Raw genomic sequence first — 23,692 nt, forward strand, 5'->3', positions numbered from 1 at the left:
CAAGATATTTAAACTTAAATTCATGTCATCCTATCTTACAAAAAATATCAGTGATAAATCAGTGATAATAAGAGATAAAAAGCAAAGTCTGCATTGAAAAAAAAAATAATTATCCGGAAAATATGATAGCATAGCAGATACTATAATTAATGGAAAGACACAACATGAACAGAAACGAAACATCAAAACATAAAACATTTTTCCTAACCATATGTACAAGGATTTTTCCAGCAATTATCGAATTATTTCCAAATATATTATAAAAAAAAATTCCAAAACTCCTAGAACAAATGAACTAATATTATATCAAGTGCCTTGTACTAATTGTGACGCTGTCCACATAGGGCAGACATCTCAGTATTTAGTGAATAGATTAAAAGGTCATCAATACGATAAAAAAAAAATAAAACTGCATTAACGCACCACGAAGTATCAAAAAATAAAAATTCAATTATAAAGATTCGAAAATTCTCGGAACGGAATCTAATACACGGAAAATAGAAATTTTAAGAATGGTTCAGTAACATTATTCATAATTGAATATTTGTAATATTAACTAAAAAACTAATCCTAACATGAACTTCAGCTTAGTTATGATAGCTCCATCGTCATTACCATAATTAAAAAATATCCACTCCTGATATATATATACGTAAAATATTCACCCTACATTACCCTAATATGCAAATAATTACATACTATTCACGTTAAAAGAGTTACATCTCTAAAAACTGAGATACAGTAACAAATGGATGAATATATATGGCGAGAAAAATATTTCAGTCTCGACAAAGATGTGACAACATCGTTTCATTCTCAGCCACGCACATCTCCGCGGTCACCGCAAAGCGATAAGCTATTAAACATGTTGATCACTGAAGGACCAATCGAGGTATGAAAACTCAACTGGAAGTGGTATTAAAGAGGAATAACCGCATCGGACATTCACCTTCATACGAAGTATGAAGGTAACCTTGTATGATATGTAGCATGGATTATACAATATTTTTAATTTGAAATTCCATTTCTGGTCTAATCCAATATAAGTATGAATTCAAGAGCTTACGAGGATATATTGAAAAATTATTAACCTACTATAGAACCCAACAAAATTTCAATGTTCAAATATTTTATTACTCAACATATTCTCCTCTTAATTGGATACATTTATTACAGCGAACCTGCAACGTCTCTAGACCTTTAAAAAAAATGTTTTTTCTTGCTCTTTTAACTGAACCTCCACAGCTTTTATTACCTCCTCGTTGAAAGAAAATTTACGACCTTTTAACCTTTTTTTCAGTCGAGGAAAGAGATAATAGTCGCCAAATTTGGTGAATAAGGGGGGTGTTCTAGTAATTCAAACCCTAAATCACGATTTTTTTGCATGGTAACATGAGATTTGTGTGCAGGTGCGTTGTCCTGCAAAAACAAAAAACCTTTGGATAGGTTTCCGCGTCTTATCTCTTTAATGGTTTCCCGTAGAGTGGTCAGTAATGACGAATAGTAATCTCCAGTCTTTGTTCTACCCTTATCCAAAAAATCAATCATGATTACTTTTCTAGCAGATTTTTGGACACGAAACTTCTTAGGTCTTGGGGAACCAGAGTGTTGCCATCCCATCAATTGTTGCTTTGTTTCTGGATCGTAGAAATGTACCCATGTTTCATCCATAGGAACAATTCGGTTTGAGAAGTCTATATCGTTTTCATATCGAGCACAGATCGAACCCCCTTTTGGTCAACATTCAATCATTTGGGGATCCATTTTGCAGCAATTTTTCTCATGTCCAAGTTGACGTGAACTATATGATGAACGCTTTCGTATAAAATATTCGGTGCATTAGCCCAATTCGACGGTCTGATAAAATCATGTCATGAACTGCATCGATATTTTCGGGGCCTGACACAGAAACTGGCCTTCCCGATCAACAATCATCTTCAATGGAAAATTTACCTCTTTTGAAGGACATTGATCACCAAGGGTATTAAGCATATCTTCGTAAATCTGCTTACCTCTTAACCCCTTTAAATACAGGTTCGTGTTGATGGCTCGTTACTCCAATTTTTCGATTTTCACAATTTCGGTAGACATCTTTTATCTTTTAATTTATTGCGTAACTCTGGTTTACTGTTTTGACGTTAAACTTTACACTGGCACTTCTAATAAATTATTGTTTGTTGCTATGGTAACGCAATATTTTGTTTATGCATGGACCTGGTCTAGGCTAACTAGATATCAATACATCCTCGTATTTCGAAAAGCTAAACGATTCTAAGCATATAATTTTTCTGAATAATAACAAGAAAATTCTGTGTTATTTTATGATGGAAACCATATTATCACCTGATAATAAAAAGCTCTCTGAGCATGCAAAAGCCGGAAAAAGTCTAAAAATTAAAATTATAATTAACTATGCAACAACCATACAATATCACTCAACACATACGTAACCAAATTAATAAAATGTTTGACATTGAGTTACCTGTGGTTTTGAGTTCGAATTTAAAATTCAGCATTGGTAATCACATTGGTAAAAACACATACAGTTTGATAAACAGTTTCGACGAGGACTTGTATGCAACTACAAAAAAGGAGCTTGCGCAAGAAGATAGTAGAGCATCGTCAGAAACAGTGGCTGATTGGTACAATTACTGTACAGTAGTAATAACAGAGCTAAAAAGATCTGACAACAATGTTGATACCACCATAATACCAGCCGTATCACAAGACCCGTGCAGACAAAAATTTATAGAAATCGTACCGTTTCTTAGAGATAATTGAGGCGTTCCTTACATAAAATCACCTCTGTATATAAAATAGAACAATGAATTGAACTCAAATTATTTTGATGTTTTTCATCTTTGATAACTTTCTCTGTACTATGTTTGTGAACCTTTTCTAAAAATACACTTTTTTTTGTATGTGAGTTTTGATATTTCATGATTTTTCAATGCAGTTTTTTATCATGCCAATAATATACTTCCAACGCGCGCCAAAAAACATAACCCGACATTAGGTTCCATATAATAAAAAGATTCAGGCGGTTAGCCCACGAATTAGCTCAATACCAGCAGTGATAGTGTTAATGTCCACGGTGCTCTCGTACTCGTACTAACCATTTAATTTCTGTTTCAATAATTTTATGTATTTTTCTCAGCTTCTCATTTCCTCGATAAAATTCCAAGGAGTAGGTAGATTGAGACCTTGGAATCAACCAAAAACAGAACCGATTCGTTGCGTGTAGTAGGCAAATTGAGATCACAGAATCACTTCATACCAATGAACGAATACCTACGTTGAGAATTTTCAAAATGATATGGCAGTTCGTGCTTTCGCGAACAAATAAATAATTAAATTGAATATTGAGATTGTGGATAATGGCAATATGATTATATCATAAAGATAGAAAAATTCCAAATACCCGAATATCTAAAAAAACGGAAAACAGTTGAACCATTTGAATAATTTTAAATTCATCTGAGTCATATTTCAAAGTAGATTTGAGTACTTCTTTAGAGGTGAAGAGTTCGATAACAACAAACACACCTTGAGTCCAAATTTGAATGCTATTCATGCAGATAGATTCAAATTTGATATAAAAAAAAGTTCGAACAGATCAAATGGCATCTGGTCTGTTCTTAAAAAATAGATTCTATTGGTAAACCAGAGTCGTCGTAGATTTTCGCAAGCTCAATGAAATAATGGTTGGAGATTGATATCCATTATCAAATATAACTGATTTATTGAATAAATTAGAACGTTGCGAATACTTCACCAACTTAGATCTTGTATCCAAATTCCACCAAATTGAGAGGGCTGAAAAGGATATTCCTAAAACGGCCTTCCCTACAAAAAATGGCCACTAAGAATTTTTAAGAATGCTATTTGGTTTGAAGGGAGCCCCAGCAACGTTTTATAGAGTTATGGATATCATTTTCAAGGGTATCCAAAATGAGAAATGTTTAGATATCTTGACGATATCATTGTATCTAGTACTAGCTTACAAGAACACACACATAATTTCAGAAGTCTTTAGAAGGTTTAGAGAATCAAATTTTAGAATACATATCAATAAATGAGAATTTTTAAGAAAATAGATAGCTTATTTGAGACATATGACGATACCAAAAAGCACGAAAGAAATTAAAGCTTTTCTCAGACTTCTTGGATATTATAGGGAATTTATTAAAGATTTTTTGAAACTCACTAAAACTTTAACTAATCGCCTTAAGAAAAATGCAATCTTGATCATATGAAACGACCTAAAAAGAAACCTTATAATTTTATTACAGATTCGTCTCATTCGGACAAGCAACAATACCTTTCCAAAGTAATTATCGAAAGCCTAATTTCATTGCAGAAGAACTTTTCAACAAACGATTTTGATCCGGATGAAATAGAATCACAGGAGTATGAGCAAGATATGGTTCCATGTCACTCACAACAACCTATTGATCGGTAAGATGATGAATGTTTCAATTCAAATTTTCGGAGAAATGCCTCACCACGTCAACGAAAATAGCGGATTTAAACATAACATCTAACAACCCTCTGCCGTATATAGAGATAGAAAATCCTCCTTTAAAATTATTAATAGATAGAGGTAGCAAGAAATCAATATTAAAACCTATAATTACCGAGAAATTTTATCTAACTGCATTTTTCACTCTAATGGATTGTTATCAACATCTCTCGGAATTAACAATATTCAAGGAATTCAGACACAATTTATTCTTTACAACTTCCACGAATTCTTTGACGGTATTATAGGGATTAAAGATTTGATGGAAATGAACTTTAATATTGATTAAAAACATAAAGAAATGATTAGTGATCATGTATCTGTTCCAATAAAATTTAGGCATCCATCCATATAAAATTCCAAACTACGCTAGCACTTGTGAAAGAATGGTGGAACAAGTACAAGTCACTGTCAAAAACGGTAAAATATCAATAAATAAAATATTCTTAGGTGATATATTTGTGCCAGAAATGTTGACCGTAAAAAATAACGAATTAGCTTTTGTAGAATTTATTAATGAAATGAATAAAAGTTTTTCTATAACCTTATTGAGACCACTACATTGTGTTCCATATAACTAAGAAATTCATGATATTTACAAATTCGAATGTTTTACAAATCACGTGAAAATCGAAAACAAGAAGAAACAGATTCATAAACTGAAGGATAAAAACAATGTTGTTAAAATATATTTACAATACTCTCCGATATGGATCGTACCAAAAAATTGGACGCATTCGGACAACAGAACTGGCGTTTGGTTGTAGTCTACAGAAAAATAAACGATAAAACTATTGTCGACCGGTATCCATCACACAACATAAACGAAATCCTTGATAAATTAGGTCGCGCGCAATATTTTAGCACGCTATATCTCGCCAATAGATTTCACTAAATCGAATTAAGTAAAGACTCTATAGGAAAAAAAAGGCCTTCAATGTAGACAATGACCATTCTTGAGAATGCCAATGGGTTTGAGGAACTCACCCAGCCTTTTCAACGAGTTATGGACGAAGTTTTAAAAGACCTTCAGAATAAGGTCAGCCTCGTATATATGGACGACATAATTATCTTTAGTACAGGAGTTCCGGAGCACATACAAAATATGAGATTAGTATTTGATAAACTGAAACAGACAGGTCTAAAGATTCAATTGGATAAGTGTGAGTTTTTGAGGAAAGTGGTGGAATTTCTGGGGTATATCGTAACCCCAGATGGCATAAAGCCAAATCCGAAAAAAGTGCATGCTATACGAGATTTCTCGATCCCTCGTACGCAAAAGGACGTTAAATCATTTTTAGAACTCCTAGGCTACTGAAGAAAGTTTATCCTAAATTCTGTAAAAAATACCAAACCTTCAACAAATTGCTTAAAAAAAGACAAAAAGGATGAGCATACCCACGAGTTTATAGATTGTTTTAATTACTGTGAGAAATTGTTAATGTTTGAACTAATTTTGGCATATCCCGACTTCGAGAAACCGTTCGAAATAATGACAGATGTGCAATCGGAGCGGTATTAAACCATGATAACCACTCGATCTGTTGTGCTGCCTGGACGTTAAACTTAAAGTAATGTTTTATTCATGTCGATATTTTAATATTGGTTCGTTAGTCGATAGAGTTTTACAAGTCCCAAAATAAGTATTCGTTGTTAAGCTCGATTTTTGGAGCGTTTTTTTAAACATTTCGTGAAACGTTTGGTTAGTCGTGCAAAGTCTTTTATAAAACGTCTGTAGTATCCAAGCAAATGTAAGAATCCTTCGAGCTGCTTGGTTGTTTTAGGAATTGGAAAAGTCAAGTATTGCTTAATTTTTTCCAGGGTTCGGCTTAACTCCGCCTGGTGTTACTACGTGGCCTAGATAAGCGACTTTAAAGTTTGCTTCTCTGAGTCTCTGGAAAACCGTCTTCAAGCGGTCTAAATGCTCTTGTAAGGAGGTTGAATACATAATAATGTCGAATAGGTATACAAGACACATCTCATGGCCATTTTCGGTGTCGAATGCTGTTTTTTCGATGTCCTTTTCTTCCATATCGATTTGATGGAAGCCACTAGCTAGGTCAATTGTAGAGAATTATTCACAGTTTATTAAGTAGCTCTGTAATATTTGATAGGGGTATCGATCTATAGTCTTCTCGTTTAATTTCCTATAGTCGATGACCAATATCCGTTTTTGTTGATTACTGGCATCTAATTTTTTGTTTACTACCCATATAGGGGAAGACTAGGATGAATTTGGAGATCTTATAATATTAGAATTTTTTATATTATATTAGCATTTTTTGAATTTGATTAGCAACTTCTTGCTTATGTACGAAAGGATATCGATAAGTTTTTGAATATACGTGTATTTCATCTGTTGAACGTATGTTTAATTTTATTTGTAAATGATAGTGGTTCGCCCTCTTTATAAAATATTTCGCTTTATTCTTGACAAAGTTTTAATATTTTTGCCCTTTCTTGTTTGTTCATATGATCCATTCTAATTTTATTAGAATCTAATTGTACATTATCTGAGTGAATATTATTTAAATAAATGTTTTGTAATTCGTTTTCGTCAAAACTTTCTACTTGAAGTTGTTCTGAAAAATCTAATGATACGGTACTGTCAGATTTGTTTAATATAATATTTCCATGAGTGACACTTGTTTTTATTTTAACAACTTGTTGCGATCTAGGAGATACAGTTACAACATTAACGTCAACGTTGACTTCATGATAATGTAATTTTATTTTACTAGAACGAGTGATAAGAAATCCTTCTTGGTAATTCGGTTCTGCCTAGAATATCTTCAAATTATCCAATCCAATCACTCAGGAGGTTAAATATGTTTGAGGCAGGAATGTCAGGTCGAGATTTATGAGCAGACTTTTGTCATTGTTGTCACTACGAATGCGTCATTTTTAATTTCACTAGAATAGTATTTAAATGGCAAGTTCGGGATTTATAAATGATCGACTTTATCCGGTATCTATGAGAAATTTTGAATTGTATTAGGGTGAAATGATATGAGGTAATTTACTTGATTTGACGTTTTTTAAAGGTATTATTTTAGGACTGTTATTTAAACGTGAATTTTTTGAGGCACTTAACGAAAATTTTCGTTTCCATTTACTCTATTGTCATTATTGGTTACGTAATTATTAGAATTCGTATTATTTAAACAGAATTGATCAGAATCATCGTTATTGTTATTCAAATATTCCCAGCATTGAGGATCAAAGTTTTCTTGGGTATCGGCATTATATAATTCTTCAGAAGTATAATTCGGTTGTTTAGATTGTCTAAAATTGTTTGTAGATGGCGGCGGCCTGTTATATATTGGTTGATTTTGAATATTTGGAGCGGTAGCTCGTGTGCTAATGGACATGGGTGTTGGTCTAGGTAAGTTAGTGTTCGGATTTGGCCAGAAGACATTTACATTTTGATTGGGCCTGTTGAAAACTTGTGAGGATCTAGGAAAATAATATGTAGGTCTTGGATTTATTGGGATTGGTTGTGAAGGGAAATTGTTCTGTTGTTTAAATATTATTCGGAGCTTGAGAATTCAATGTTTGTGAACGGAAACTGGGTGAGTTAAAATTGTTATTCTGATTTTGAATAGGTGGTTGATAATTAGTTTTGAAGTCGAGCATTGGACTCGAGTTTTGTCTGAAAGATTGTGTTCTATGATTATTTCTTGATGGATTTTGTAAATAGTGCGCGTATTCCTCTTGTAAAACAAATTGCAATGTTTCGCTTAACGAGGTTGCTTACATACAACTAATTGTAGTCCTGAAAGAGAAGTTTTCAAAGTTAAATTTTAATATAATTCTCGTTTCAAATGTTTACCTTCTTTTGTCGTTTCGTGTAAATTCATATAACTGCAAAGTAAATTCAAAATTTGCAAGCACTTATCGTAAAATGATTGTAAGCTGCCTTAGCATTACGAGATCCCTGTTTAGACATAGCTCTATCAATGGAATTACTTATGAGTGATACGCTAACAGAAATAAATCTATTCAAGTCATCTGAATTTCCGTCAAAATCAGGAATTCAATTTGAATATTCTCATTTGAAAGGTTATACCGCCATATCTATTTGATTATTTACTGTACCACTTGAACTTGTCGGGTTAGACTCAGTAGTAGTTTCTAATAATAAATGATTAAATGCTCGAGTTAGTTCGTTAACAGTTACTTCAATATTCATAAATTGTACTTACAGAACATAGAGAATGATTTTAAAAATGCCTTATTAGCTATGAGAACTCGCCACTGGATTTTCGCAGATTTTGGGCCCAGATCTCGTTGAATCGTTGGGATCAGCTTGAACAGTTCCTCAGTGGACGGAGGAGACCAAAGATATGTTAACTGAATGCACAAATAACCTCCACAAAAATTCAAGAATGTAGCTTGAAGAAGAAGGTTTATTTCGGTAAATCGTAAGAGTGAAATCGCACATACGATATGTTCGCCCCGAAATATCCTACTGAGTGCGCCAAATAAAACGCCTAAGGTGGAAAATCACTTTTTAATAATTTATCTACTACTTTACATTTATAAAATTTACGTTTAAATATGTTACAACTAACTGACTAACTAACATGTCCTTTTAATTTATACATAATGTGATCCGAGATAATACAATTAAATGCATTGAAAACAAATCATCCATTGGTCGTAATTCATGAAATTAATGCTAGATTCTTAATAGATACCGGTAGCACGAGAAGCTTGATAAATCCTGACTCAGCACACAATAAAAATTTTATTTTCCCGGAGAAATTTGATGTACAAATGGCACATAGTGTTTGTTTTCATGACAAAGTTGGTAATATTCCAGGTTTCAGTATTTTCAAAGAAAACAATATCATAAATTTTATCTTTAAAAATTAAGCAAGAATTATGAAAGAATAATAGATATTTACTCGGACAAATAAAAGCCACTGTAAATGTTAACACACGAAAGATGTCTACCCTTTACATTACTATACCTACCATTTTTCAACCAGATAAAAATAGAAAGCAATATAAATCAATAGAAAATTATCGTATGTTATACCCGGTAGAGTTCAACAAGTTGTTAAATTGCCTGCAACACTAAACAATGGAAAGGTATTTTAGAATATCAAAATTGTGGTAGTGGTGTCGAAATGCCCAAAGATCTAGTTCGTGTCCGTAATAATTATGCTAAAACTACTATAATAAACGTAAATGAAAACCCGGTTAGGTTAGAAATTTCATGAAATCTTGATATAGAAGCGGTAGATTGTGCTCAGATTAACTATGTAGAAAAAATGGATATTGATAAAATAATGCCCGATCATTATGATGAAATGCTAAAAGAAAATTAAAAAAAAATAAGACTCTGAAGAAAAAGACGCTTACAAAAAATTAATCTTTGAATATAGGGATATCTGTTATTGAGAAGGTACTTCTTCAACTTTAACGAATCAAGTGAAACATAAAATCAAACTTAAAAACAACTCTCCTGTTTATACCAAATCGTATCGCTTTCCTGAAGTTCATAAAGAAAAAGTTAAGTCACAAATAGCTAGAATGCTTAATACAAGACAGTCAATCACCGTTTTCGAGTACCTAAAGCTTTTAACCCCTTTACTGGAAAACACTCAGATGATAGTAATAGATTATAGGAAGTTAAATGAGCAAACAATAGACGATAAGTACCCAATACCTCTCATCACAGACACTAGATAAATTAGATAAAGCAAACCAAGCAAAAATTACTAAGAAATACTAACTGATAACTCTGTACTCATATATCCTGACTTCAACAAACCTTTTGTGTTAACTATTGATGCAAGTAGTTTCGTTATTGGAGCTAAATTATCACAAGGAGAAGTACCCCATTACAGATCAGTTGAATATGCGTGGAGAACACTCAGCGAAAGTAAAACTATTAGGAAAGGAGCTTTCAGTTATAGTTTGGGCATGAAAACATTTCTTTCCTGATTTGTATGGCTGCTCCTTCATAATTTATACAAACCACAAACCTTTAACTACGTCTGCAAAATCATGCGTAAAAAAGATAAAGCCACTACCAATGCAGACTCTTCATTACACGTAACGATATTGCTTTAGAAAATGAGTCAATGATCAATAATCCAGGAGATATAGATGAAGATATACTGGAAAACCTCAGGAACATGACAGAATCTTTTGATGTTAGTGAAGATTACGAAGAACTTCCTTTCAACAGTCTGGCCTCTCATAAAATTTGAATGACGATGCGATATTATCTCTTTCAACTAATCAATAGAAATTCAAAACGTTACTTAAGGAACAAGTCACCTTACTACAAAAATAAATTAATACTTTTAAGAGAAATACCCAAGTACCTACTTGCCGATATTAAATCAATTCTTAAGGCACGTAAAACAAATTGTTTCAAAAAAATTGTAATAATCAATAAGCAACTTAACAAAAATAGATTTCCATTCGAGCCAATTTAAAAAAATATTTTATTATTTGAGAAGACTATTAAAATTAAGAACTACAGCAAAGTTAATAAAATAGTATTCTTTATAGAAATACCAAGAGTTAACTTAAACGATCACATTTATTATCATTCCTTATAAAACAATAATTCCGCAATCAAAATACCTGCTATCCTCTGAGCACGAATAAGCATTTTTGAATACCGGATACCAAGAAGTATCAACAGAAGAGTTTCTCTGTGAAGACATCCAACCAACCCAGAAAACTGGAAATTACATTCATGAAATTCAACTTGAATATTGAAGGAATATCACAAAGGAGCACCAAATTCCAACCAAGATTACCGAATCTAAAATTCGAAAACTGATGAAGAATCAGTGGATAATTATTTACCCAATACGAGGATGTATTGGTATCTAGTTAGCCTAGACCAGTTCCATGCATAAACAAAATATTGCGTTACCATAGGAACGAATAATAACTTATTAGAAGTGTCAGTGTAAAGTTTGACGTCAAAAAAGTAAATCAGGGTTACACAATAAATTAATAGAAAAATGATGTCCACCGAAATTGTGAAAATCGAAAAATCGATTATCGAGCCATCAAGTACCTGTATTTAAAAGGGTCAAGAGGTAAGTAAATTTACGAAGATATGCTTAATACTCTTGTTGATCAATGTCCTTCGTTTGCGACTGTGAAAAATTGGACTGCAAGCTTCAAAAGAGGTAATTTTTCCATTGAAGATGCTGACCGATCTGTGTTAGTCCCCGAAAATATCGATGCAGTTCATGACATGATTTTATCAGACCGTCGAATTGAGCTGAAACGGATATCTGAAGCACTGAATATTTCATCCAAACGCGTTCATCATATAGTTCACGTCTATTTGCACATTTGTAGTACAACGCCCCTGAACAAAAATTTCATGTTGCCATGCAAAAAATTCGTGATTTAGGCTTTGAATTACTAGAACACCCCCATTATTCACCAGATTTGGCTACGTCCGACTATCATCTCTTTCCTCAACTGAAAAAAAGTTTAAAAGGTCGTAAATTTTCCTCCAACGTGGAGGTAATAAAAGTTGTGGAGGTCTGCTTTGCAGAGCAAGAAAAAACATTTTTTTGAAAGGTCTAGAGACGTTGCAGGTTTGTTGTAATAAATGTATCCAATTAAGAGGAGAAAATGTTGAGTTATAAAATATTTTGACATTGAAATTTTGTTTGGTTCTATAGTAGGCTAAGAATTCAATATATCTTCGTATATCGTAGCAATACAAAAGTGGGTAGAAATAATAAACAATATTCCTCTTCAAGGAAGGTATTTACTAGAACTTACCAACAAAACTTTTGAAGATCAATCTTAATTGAAAAACTTCAAAATTCCACGATTAGAAGCAATCAGTGAAATCAAATGATATCACCTTCACAACAATTCGAAAAGACTCATCAATTAATATATATATATACATATATATATATATACAGCAGATTTCTTACTGGAAAAGTGGCAATGGAAGACCAATATTTCAATTATTCAATATTTCTATCAACGTCACTTTGAATCCTATGAATTCAAAATTTTTACAAGAATTAATACAATTCAAAACAACCGAAAATTAATTATCTCCCACTTTGATATTTCATTGCCACGTTCTCAATAAGAAATCGCTCATAATATAGCTGGTTACAATTTATATATTTATAAACCCGTATATTTAATTTAAATACTTTCACAGTATATCTGGAGGAATCAGCATCCCACTAAATAAAATACAGAAAGTTCAAAAATCCGTAGAGAAATGAAGAAAAAGTTTATATATATATATATATATATATATATATATATATATATATATATATATATATATATATATATATATATATATATAAAATACTTATTGGGAACGTGGCAATGAAACACCAAAGTAGACTTACTTTTTATTTCCCGAGCATTCGAATACTCATCCATCGTCTGTGTAAATAAAATATGTATAAATGTATAACAATAACAAATTCCACTTACAATAATTAATTGAGATTTGTGGTTGCTTTAAGTTGTATAAATTCTTGTGAAAACTAAACTCATAGCATTCAATATTCAATGTGACGTTGATTGAAATTTTTTAATTGGTTTGATTATGAATGACGTTGCATTTTTATAGGTTAAATAAGGATAAGTTGTAGAAAAAGAATTTCCAGATTCTTATATTGTCTCAAGCTACAATCCACTCAAATCCAGATTCTTCAAGATTTGTTCAGCGATTACAAAGTGCAATAAATAATATAATAATATTCACAGTCATATGTATCAAATAAATATAAGTTCATTGGATTAAATTCGAGTTCATTCATTGTTTTGTTACTGTTAATTGTTAAAATATTGATTTGTGTGTGTAAAGTTATTATCTGTAGAAATTATAAGTCATTTCTTTTAAATAAAATATTTTTTAAAAAGTTAAAAGTGTGTCAAAGAACATTTATATATGTATATATATATATATATATATATATATATATATTCATATTGTGAAAAGTTTCCGTGGTCATGAACAAAAGAACTTCTCGACGTTTCAGCTCCAACTTTGAAGCCGTGATTATTCGTTTAGTAGTCTCAATCTGCCTACTCCACGCAACGAATCACCCTTTTTTTGGATGATTCTAAGGCCTCAATCTGCCTACTTCATGGAATTTCAGCGAGGAAATGAAAAGCTGAAACAAAAAAATTATAAAATGATTGAAATAGACAATAAAAATAATATGCTCATCATCGAGATCACTGTTGATACTATCACTGTTAGTTACCTCAAGATTGGAATCAGCTTTTTCTTTGATTCCAGGGCCTCAATGTGTCTACTCCTTGTAATTCCATTCCATAATTTGAGCAATATCTGTTATTTCGTAGTAGTTCTCAGTTATCAAAATTGGACAAATTCATAATTCATAGAATGTCCTCTATAAAAGACACGTGTATCTAAGGAACACACAACAGGAAACTTCATGACCTATGCTATGCAATTCAACGGCTCTATCTTCTGTTCTAGTAAATGTTCATTGAAGTGTGAAATTTTTGCTTGTAAGCTACTTTTAGATTATATGGTTCAGATTCCAGAAAGTTTAGGAGTAACTGATTCTATATATGGTCAAGGCGTGTTAATAGGTAAAATAGTATTGTTAGAATCAGTGTTAGACGGTAAAACTGGTATAATGTCCAAGTGACTGTTATATTTATTACATAGAATTCGTTTCAAAAGATATAAAGAATATGAGTTTTCATACAAAAAATTTTGAAAGTCTAAAGTTTTCCCAATATTTAATGAAAAGAATTCGAAAATACGCTTCAAACTTTTTTAGTACAGAAAATAAAAACAGGGGAAGAAGAAAAATATAAAAATTAAGAGAAACATACAGATGGTTGATGCGATAAAATGTAGGGTGTTTCATTATAAATTTGATATGGCACAGCATTATGGAACATCCTGTAAGATTGTATATAATTTTGAAATGTGAAGATGGCTATATTCCCTCAAATTTTTGAATCGATATCTCAAAGGACAAAAGAGGCACTGTACTTTATTACGCTAATCAACAACTATGTATGATATCAATAGTTATACTTATTTAATAATCACTCAAAGATCCAATGAAATAAATTTTGAAGCAAGTAATAACTTATAGCTTATTATAAACAAAAATTTGTATATTAACTTTATAAACCTTATCGTCTGACAACGTTGCATAGAAATTCCGAGTTTTAATTCCTGTAACTATAGTAAAAGAAAGTAGTCCTGTGCCGCAAAGCAATAACGAAAAAAGCACCATTGCATCCACAGTACATAACCACGTGGAGGTTGAATGAACTTTTAAGATGGAAACCAGTTTTGATTCTATTTCTGAGAGTAACCAATACACGTGTACCAGGTGTACGGTGTATGAAGAGATGGTTTAGGAAGAAGAAAAATCTCTCGAATCTATTTGACCCTTTTTGTGTTTCGCATAGTATATTTAAATTTGCTCTTTATTACTGAGAAGAATAATTTTTCTATGCTCATAATATTGTATGGAATAATTATTATCTCTATTACTAATAATATTTATTTTTGTAAACGAACATTTTAATGTTTATGTAATGTTTAATTATTATTATTATGAAATCTATTTGAACGTTGTTTAATTTGTCTGTTTTTTTTATTTGATGGATATTGATTATTTATTAAGATGATCTTGAGTTTTTTAATTCCTTCGGAATAAGATTTGGGTGGCTTTAGTTTTTTGAAGGAGTTCTAATTAAGGTATCGTCGAGACTATTTTTCTTTTGTATATAATTTGCTTTTAATTTTATCATAGTTGGTTTTGATAAACGTTATATCTAGAAAATTCAAATGATTATTGTTTTCCTATGGTAAATTAGATTTTAGGGTTGAATAATACATTGAATTTCATATTTTCAACACTTCTTCTTCTACATATTCCATTACTATTTGTGTTAAATAGGAATAAATTGGAGATCACCATTCGATTGTTAATAAAAATTATCTTTGTATTGAAAATATTAGATATTCTTTTGGATAAGCATTATGCCTTCTAGAAATTCAACGTAAGTAATTTATGTATCAAATTCCATTTTTCTATTAAAACATGTGCTACTAAATCATATGGAAAATTAGTGTAAATTGGAACGACATCTAGAAATATAATTCTGTATTATATATAATGAATCTGTCGAATGAAAATTATATCTTCCATATCTTTTGAACCGAATTCTATATGGGTGATTCCATTATAACTGTGATATTCAATGTCCTGTATTGTTTTTTTGTACTAGTAATTAATTAATAATCAATTAATAAAAATTTTGTGTTAATTGAATAATTCTTAAGATATTTAAACATTATTTTTATACAATATAACTTGCCACTTAAAGAAAACTTATACTACATCACTTGAATGTCAGTACCGTGTCATGTCCATTCCTAGAATTTACCGATAAATTATTAATTTTTTTTGTCGTAACAAATGATTTAAACTAATTACCTTATAAATTCTAATGTTTATGATCAAACTGAGGAAAATTGATGCACTTGTTGTTTAATATCTTAAGTTACCATGTCAGTACCGTGGATAAATGAGTCAGTACCGTGGAACTCAAAATCCGACATTTGTGTCTTGCTCGTGATACTTTGAAGTTGTAGTAAATTCCTCTTAGAGTTTTATTTTTACAGTAAAATAGATGAATAATATGCATAAAAAAGTTAGAAAAGTTAAATTTTAAAATCTTGAAATTTTGAATACAAAAAATCACAGTTAGAACGGAATCACCCATATAATCCATAATAACTAAAAATAATAACAAAAAACGCCTGTTTTTAGAAACAACAAACAGTTCAAAATGATCGTTGTATTAGTAAAAATACTTTCTTTCTTCAAATTAGTTTGGTCATAATTATGCCTCACAATGAAATCTATTTCAAATTTTCTAAGATCTTGAACTGGTGAATGATCAATTCTAGTAAAAGAACTCTTTTTCTCGGCAAATATAATATTTGATATTTGATACTTTTGGGGAATAGCAGAGTTGCCATTTCAGTAAAATTATTTTTTCTTCAATACTTTTTGTTTGGGGCTGCAAGATCGAGTGTCTTCAAATTTTGAGGTGTTTAATGGTATGGTTTATTCGCTATCATGAGAGTGCAGTTACTAAATGAATGTATTCGCTGTTTAAGGATTAATATCAATACATGAATTTTAAAACAAAATAACATTAACAATAAAATCCATATAATGTGACCTATGTTGAAAAGAATACAGACTAAGAATGAAGTGGAACTACCGAATTATATTTCTGTTGATGGAGAGGATAAAATTTTGATACAAATTAATAAAAAACCTCATCTGAATTACCCAAGGATTTCAGCTTGAGAGGGGTAAGTTAATCTTCAAGTTTTCGACAGTTTTGCAAAATCAGAAAATTTACTAATAATAAATTAATAAAACAATTGAGTCCTCTGCTCCACATGCCACATTGAGAATTTTTTTGCTAATTTTGATATTAAAGGAATATTTGGTCAAAACTATTTCGATTTTCTATTTTGTTCGTATTAGTTGGGCTGTTAAATTTTAGAATCTATCTAAACGACTATATCCTACTATTAAACGTACCTTCAAATTTGAACCCACTCGATGTTGTAGTCCCATGTTTATCTGTAAATCTTTCCCAAATGGATATGAAGAAAGGTATATTATTCACACAAAAAATTTTGGACTCTCAAAAAATCTCTTTAATGTTATAATTTCACTCGTGACGTGGCATTTAGGCTCCCTCTAACTTTTCGTATTCGTTTGCAAGTTAACAAATATTAAATGTATTTTATGTGATTACATTCATTAACATATATGATAGAAAAATATTCATCAGTCCAAAAGAAAAAGCAAAAATAATTCTAATATTTTAACTTGTATTTCAGGAAAACAACTAATGAATCACCTTGTATATATACTTCACTTGCTCTGTTTAATGAATGAAAATTCCTTATTCTTTTGAGTTTTTCTTAGAATCAAATATTATCAATAGATTCATTAATATCCAACTAAATATTGTAAAAAAATAGTGTCCATTTTTTGTCATTATCAAAACCATCGTCATCACTGTACATCATTATCTATGTTCAAGCACTACCAACCAACAACACAACTCGACGCTGAGAATTTTTGAGGTCGACAACCTAGGAGCCGGTAGCATGGTATTACTTCCCTCCTGCCACCACTTCTCTCCCTTGTACCTCATCCTCCTAACATCACACTCCAGTCCACCGGGCCTCGATCATCGTCTTCGGAGGTTGTTTTAGTACTACGGCAACGCGATTATGCTCTACTCGCTGAAAAAGACGTCCATCGGGACTTAATGATCACGTGGAGATGGCGTCCAGGCGCCCGATTACTACGCGACCACCTGTTTTACGTTCGCTGCTACGACAACTAAGTCAAGGTTCATATTATGATTAACGGATAGTGTTTAATTGGGTCATTCTTAAAAGAAGGGTGTTTACGTAATTCTTTGATAGCTATATAACAAAGTGCTTTGTGTCAACAGGTGTTATGTGTATTGACCTGTGGTTTGATTTTAAATATACACCAAGCCAGATGCTTTCGACATAATATTCATTATAAATTTCACTACAATTGAATAAATGTTAAATGTGAATGTTAAATATGATGAGTTCATTAGACTCACTGAGAGGATAACATAATACACTTTTGATGAGAATTCAATTTGATTTCTAAAATACAAAAATATTAGCTCAAGATAAAAATTATCAGAAATTAACAATTAAGAAAAGGATTTTCATAGAATAAAATAAATGAGTGAATGATAAACAATGATATAAAAAACTAGTGAAAAGAAATTATAATTCACTTAACTAATTATCTTACCACATCTTCTATATCGTTAAGTTCCTAAGGTAGATAAGAAAACAACATGAAATTCAAATCAATATATCAACCTACGAGATCAAAATACTGATTAACAAATATCAATAAGTACTGCATGAAAGGCAGAAATGCACTTTCACAACACAACACATATTTCTATAAATAAGCCACAATTTGAAAATATTGAGTATTCATGCAGATAGATGAATGTATCGTATCATAGTCTTCGTTGTTATAATCGTTGGAACAGTCAATTGTGAAAAATATTATTGTAAAAGGTCTATTCATTGCGAATTTTTGAGAAAAAATTAATTGCCAATGTGAAAATCAGCTACTTCTTCAGAAGCAATATTGAATAGTTAATTAGAAGATAATTATGTGCTAATTAAATTGATGTGCTGATGGACGGTTGCATAAACTTTTTAAGTTTTTCGGTGTTTATTTAATATTATGTGGATAAAATTCTGCTGGTTTATTTTATTTATTCGTTACTGCAATGATGACAAACATAGATAAGTAGATACACCTCCTCTGCATTTATTACCTTCTTTAATGTCAAATCTTCAAAATGGTTCACCAATATTTTGTATTTCATAGAAACTTTAAGAATCTTTTTCTAAACCAAAATATGTATCTGAAACTCATATCAAATTGTAATGATTATACGCCAAAAATAATTTTTTTTCCTTGCATAAATTGTTGAAAATCACCAAAAAATAATATACCAATCAGTATGAATTATAAAAATTATAAATTTGTTTCAAATCGGCCGTTCATTATTTTTTGTGTGTACAAAAAACTATAGGATCTGGCAGGTTCGAAATCCTTCCAGTTATATCTTCCAGAATGGTAAATGAAGAATAAGTAAACCTAAAGCCACTATTGTATATTACTGAAACAAAAATTTGGAAACCTGTTAAATGAACAAAACAAGAAGCGACGTTGCTTGAGAAATTAGGTCAATGGCGTAGTGAGTATAAGCTACAGCAATATCACTATCATTATTGTTGGCATGTTTGCTTTGATCGAGGCCATGGTATGAAGGCTGCGGATATTACCTGCTCTCATTGTGGTAAGATGTACCTAGAAGAAGTTTAAATGCCCGTTGGACTAAGTCTAACGGTAATCAGTATAAAGCTGACCAATAATTGTTGTAGGACAGTTTCAGATAGTAGATTCAGGAAAGATTTTTGAGGCACCAATTCATGAAAGCTGCTGCATTTATTGGTAAAACCCAAGATTTTCAACAGTATATGCAGAATTGAAGCATTCGGTTGGTATTCTTCGTATTTTTTCTGGGCAAAGCTACGTTTTATCCTGATAGTTTTTTCAATAGACTGATACACTTATTATAGAAAGTTTTCTCGATTCCACTATATTTCTCTCCATATTTTCCAAATTATCAATAATTGTAGTTATCAGAGACCCTTCGCAGCAAATGGCGCTAGTATAAATTTTTCTGCGGTTGACTTCACCGCTGGAACAATCGGCAGTGTATCTGTTAAAGGCGTTTTCAATTATGAGGGTTTACCTATAGGGTTATTAGACACGATTTCCTTTATAAATATCGTCCTCATAGCGAGATCGATATCTTTCAGATATGGATATCGAATACAAATCAAAAATGAAATAAAAAAAATATACCCTACAACAAACATCGAAAATTTGGTTATGTATTGAAACATATTCTTTTGTCTTCATTTCTAAAAACTCATGAGTCATATAGGCAACTAGCCAAAGAGCTATGAAGATGATTTTAATGAAGCTGATGCCTTCTTTTAGTATATGACGGCACTAACCCTCTAAGAAGAAATACAAACTTAATTGTTATTTAGTAGGAACAGCTTGGTAGAATCTCGGTTCAAGTGCCCTCGATGATACGTGGCAGAACTAATCTACTTTCATGGTTCATTTAAAATTAGTTATTAATTTTCTTCCAGTTCTGATTTCGGAGTATCCTAAATTCACGATCAAAAATATCACAGAACTGGGACACGTTTATTTAAAAAGTCATATTTACATAAATTTTCAACTAAACCAAAGACTGTAATATGTAAATAAATACTAATCAGAAAGTAAACATTAATTCAGTTGAACAGATTACACATTATTACAATGAAGTAGTATTATCCCTTTGGGATTCGCCAAAAAAATATTGCTATAAATACAAGTATGCCAAAGAACATAAATGTTTGTTATATATATATATATATATATATACGGGGTGGCCCATTAGTGTGTGGAAGTGCAATAACTTACTCAAAATAAAATATTCAAAAGAAATTTTCAAATAGAAGTAGAAGAATAGCGTGACAACATGAAGTGAAGTTTTATTAAATAGGACACCATGTATATTTGTTTACCATCGAATTTAATGTAAAATTCTGCATCTAGCCCTGTCTTTTCTTTTCCCATAAATTGTGAATTCAGGAGATTTCAATTAGCATAAACTTCATATTTTTAAATGGAGCACCCAGTACATTATTTTACCTTCTTACAAAATTATTTTATCCCTTCAAATTATGTCCAATAATGTACACTCTTGACATTTTTAGTTTGATTTAAAAATATTCACTTTTTTAACAAGTGAACACTGAATGTAACATTTAAAACATTACTAGTATATAAATAATAAACAAATTAAACAAAAATAACTAACAACAAATGAGAAAGAACCAATAACTTTAGATAACTATTTTATTAAAAGTTCAAAATGACTACCATTTACGTCCATATAATATGCGATCCTCGACAGCTCTACTAGCACGAGGTAATATATTGACATAATCAGTTCGGAAACCTCCTTAATTCTATTCTTCATGTCTTCTTAGTAGTCGCGGGTATTTTGTACATTTGTTCTTTAACGTAACCCTAAAAAAAAATCCATTTTTGTAAGATCCGGTGAACGAGGTGGCCATTTATGGGGTCCTCCTCTACCTATCTACCTTTTGGCTATTGTATTTGGCTATATCTGTAATTACAACATATGAATGTTCTTGGTTTACTATACAGTCATGAACTTTGGCACAACTATGAACTTCATAAATAGAAGTAGATAATATTTGTGAAATTACTTTCCAGAAAATTATTTTCACGCAAGTAATAAATTAATGTTAAGCATAAAATTCTACAATATTCTTCGCATTTAGAACGCACGCAAAAGCTTTTGGGAAATTAAAAGGAGTATATATATTTCCAAAATATTGACATTGACAGTGATGACACATTTTTATCACTCTAGCCTCAAGATTGGTAAGTGACAGAATTAAATTTGTTTTGCCAAAATATACATGCAAGTCAACCTCGTTATTGGATGCGTACCTGTCATATATGTCAACTCCATTGAAATCGCTGCTCCGTGTTTTGAAACGCTAATATCTACTAACTTGAATACAGTATAAATCGTTTTTGCAAATTGTATACTTCTAATTGGCTATAAAATATAAAGTTTTATGTCATATCTAAATATTTCTAATGAACGAATCCAATTCCCCACGCCATTTTCATGTCGATACTTATTTGTTTTTGTAGACGTTGCATCGAGTACCTGCTCTTCGTAAAGTTCAAGTTTGAAACAATAAGCCAATGATCGCCCTTAATAGGAATTGTTATCAAAGTATTCAACAGTTACTTGCTGCATTGACCCAGGGTAACAAGGTGAAAGTTGTGAAAAATAGAGGCGTTTTCTATTCTCTCAAGTTTTCGCGAGTTGCTCTGGACTTATACGAAGTTGTATCACATGAAATTGCAGGCTCGAGCCTAGCACTTTTGGAGCACTTCCAGATAAAATTTGTATATTAGTTTTCGATATATTTTGGTTTTTGCTTCAAAATGTTGAGAAAAATAATTTATCTATTAAAAACTAATAAACAACAAGCATTAGCTTCTATATGTCTAATTCATTGATATTTCATATATATTAATTAAACTTAGCCGCCAACTTGCAAATTTTAAATCATTTATAAGTTGCTCGCTTTAAATAAAGCCTTTGAGCAATATATTTTCGTATTTAGTCAGTTATCATTTTGTAGTATCACTTTTGAGCACTCTATACTCTTGCATCAATCAAATTGATATGAATCGATTAAGAAAGCATTCAAATAGAATTTATTCACTCTTAATCATTTAAAAATCATTGTTACTTTTAAGAATGACCTACTTAAATATAGCGTGAAGGGAAAATGAGATAGTTCGGTAATCGTAGTTTGTTTAAAGGAAAAACTTCCAACCCTCCAAAATGTTTTTATTGCTTTGAGACACAAATAAATATGCTGAAAAGTAAACCACGTATTGTTTAAGTAATTGAAAGTTATTGTCTGCTCTGAATAGAAATAGAACAGGAGATATATAATCTGAAATTTTCAATTAGTTTTGATGGTTGTGATGCAACATCAACATTCTTTTGAATGGTTGGTGAAGTGGTTTGGTAACCATTTAGAATCAACTGATTGCAGCTGGACTCGAACAATAAATTGCTTACTACCGATTCCCACTATAAATGTACCAAATAAACAGCAGAAACGATGAGCATATGGATAATTATAGATTTTGGAATGTTAGATTACGATTATTTGTGAAAATTGTCAACGATAAACAAGTAAAAAAATAAAAATACCAATGAGACATGGAAACATATGTATATGAACCGATTAACAGCGATATGGAAAGATTTTTATCTGTCAAATTAGGAGTTTACCATGAAGGTGAGACGTGCTTATAGAAGTGGAAGACCTCATTCAAAACACAACCATGACCTGATAATAATATAGAAACAAATTGAAGCATTGATGTGTTTTAAAATAATTATAAAAGAAATTGATTTCTAAACATTACCTATATACTTTATTGAATGACTGAATGACATTACCATATCTAATCTAAACAAACTTCAGCATAAGATTCTGAAAAAGATGAAGAAAAAAAATTCTTGAATTAAAAATTCACAACTCAGTTTCTACTCAAGAAAAGCATATTGAAAACTGAAACGTTATGCCGTTTTCACTAGAGTTCACGGAGTTATGCATGTCGCGCGGTAAGATGTTTTGCTGTACTGCCCAAGTCTGCCGAACAAGGAAATGCATAACTACATCATTTATAAACAAAATTTGAATCGCTTTTGTCTTGTCCTTGATTTCCACAAAATCCGTAGAAGCTACTTATTCGATCAACTGAAGCATTAAATTTGTCTGGAGTTCTTTACGTTCAGCATATTTACTTATGTCCCCAATCAACAAAAAACTTTGCGTAGTTCAATGTATTCCACGATCTACTTATTTTTTTCCTGTTCTGACTGGACTGAATG

General features: G+C 31.2%; 1 protein-coding gene across 3 annotated transcripts in view; it reads left to right on the top strand.

The window, feature by feature from the left end:
- Nucleotides 1-23,692, top strand: part of LOC130893625 (ecdysone-induced protein 78C) — a 105,588-nt gene that overhangs the window by 23,589 nt on the left and 58,307 nt on the right. Inside the window, exon 1 of one of the 3 annotated variants that reach the window (XM_057799862.1) lies at nt 4,361-4,458. The exons of the other annotated variants lie outside the window; for them this stretch is intronic. Within the exon in view, the coding sequence (XP_057655845.1) occupies nt 4,413-4,458 (46 nt within the window). The 5' untranslated portion in view covers nt 4,361-4,412. Of the gene's footprint in view, nt 1-4,360; nt 4,459-23,692 lie in introns of those variants that run through there. 3 annotated transcript variants of the gene reach the window in all.

This window comes from Diorhabda carinulata, chromosome 5 (genome assembly GCF_026250575.1).
Source record: "Diorhabda carinulata isolate Delta chromosome 5, icDioCari1.1, whole genome shotgun sequence".
NCBI classification, from domain to species: Eukaryota; Metazoa; Arthropoda; class Insecta; order Coleoptera; family Chrysomelidae; genus Diorhabda; species Diorhabda carinulata.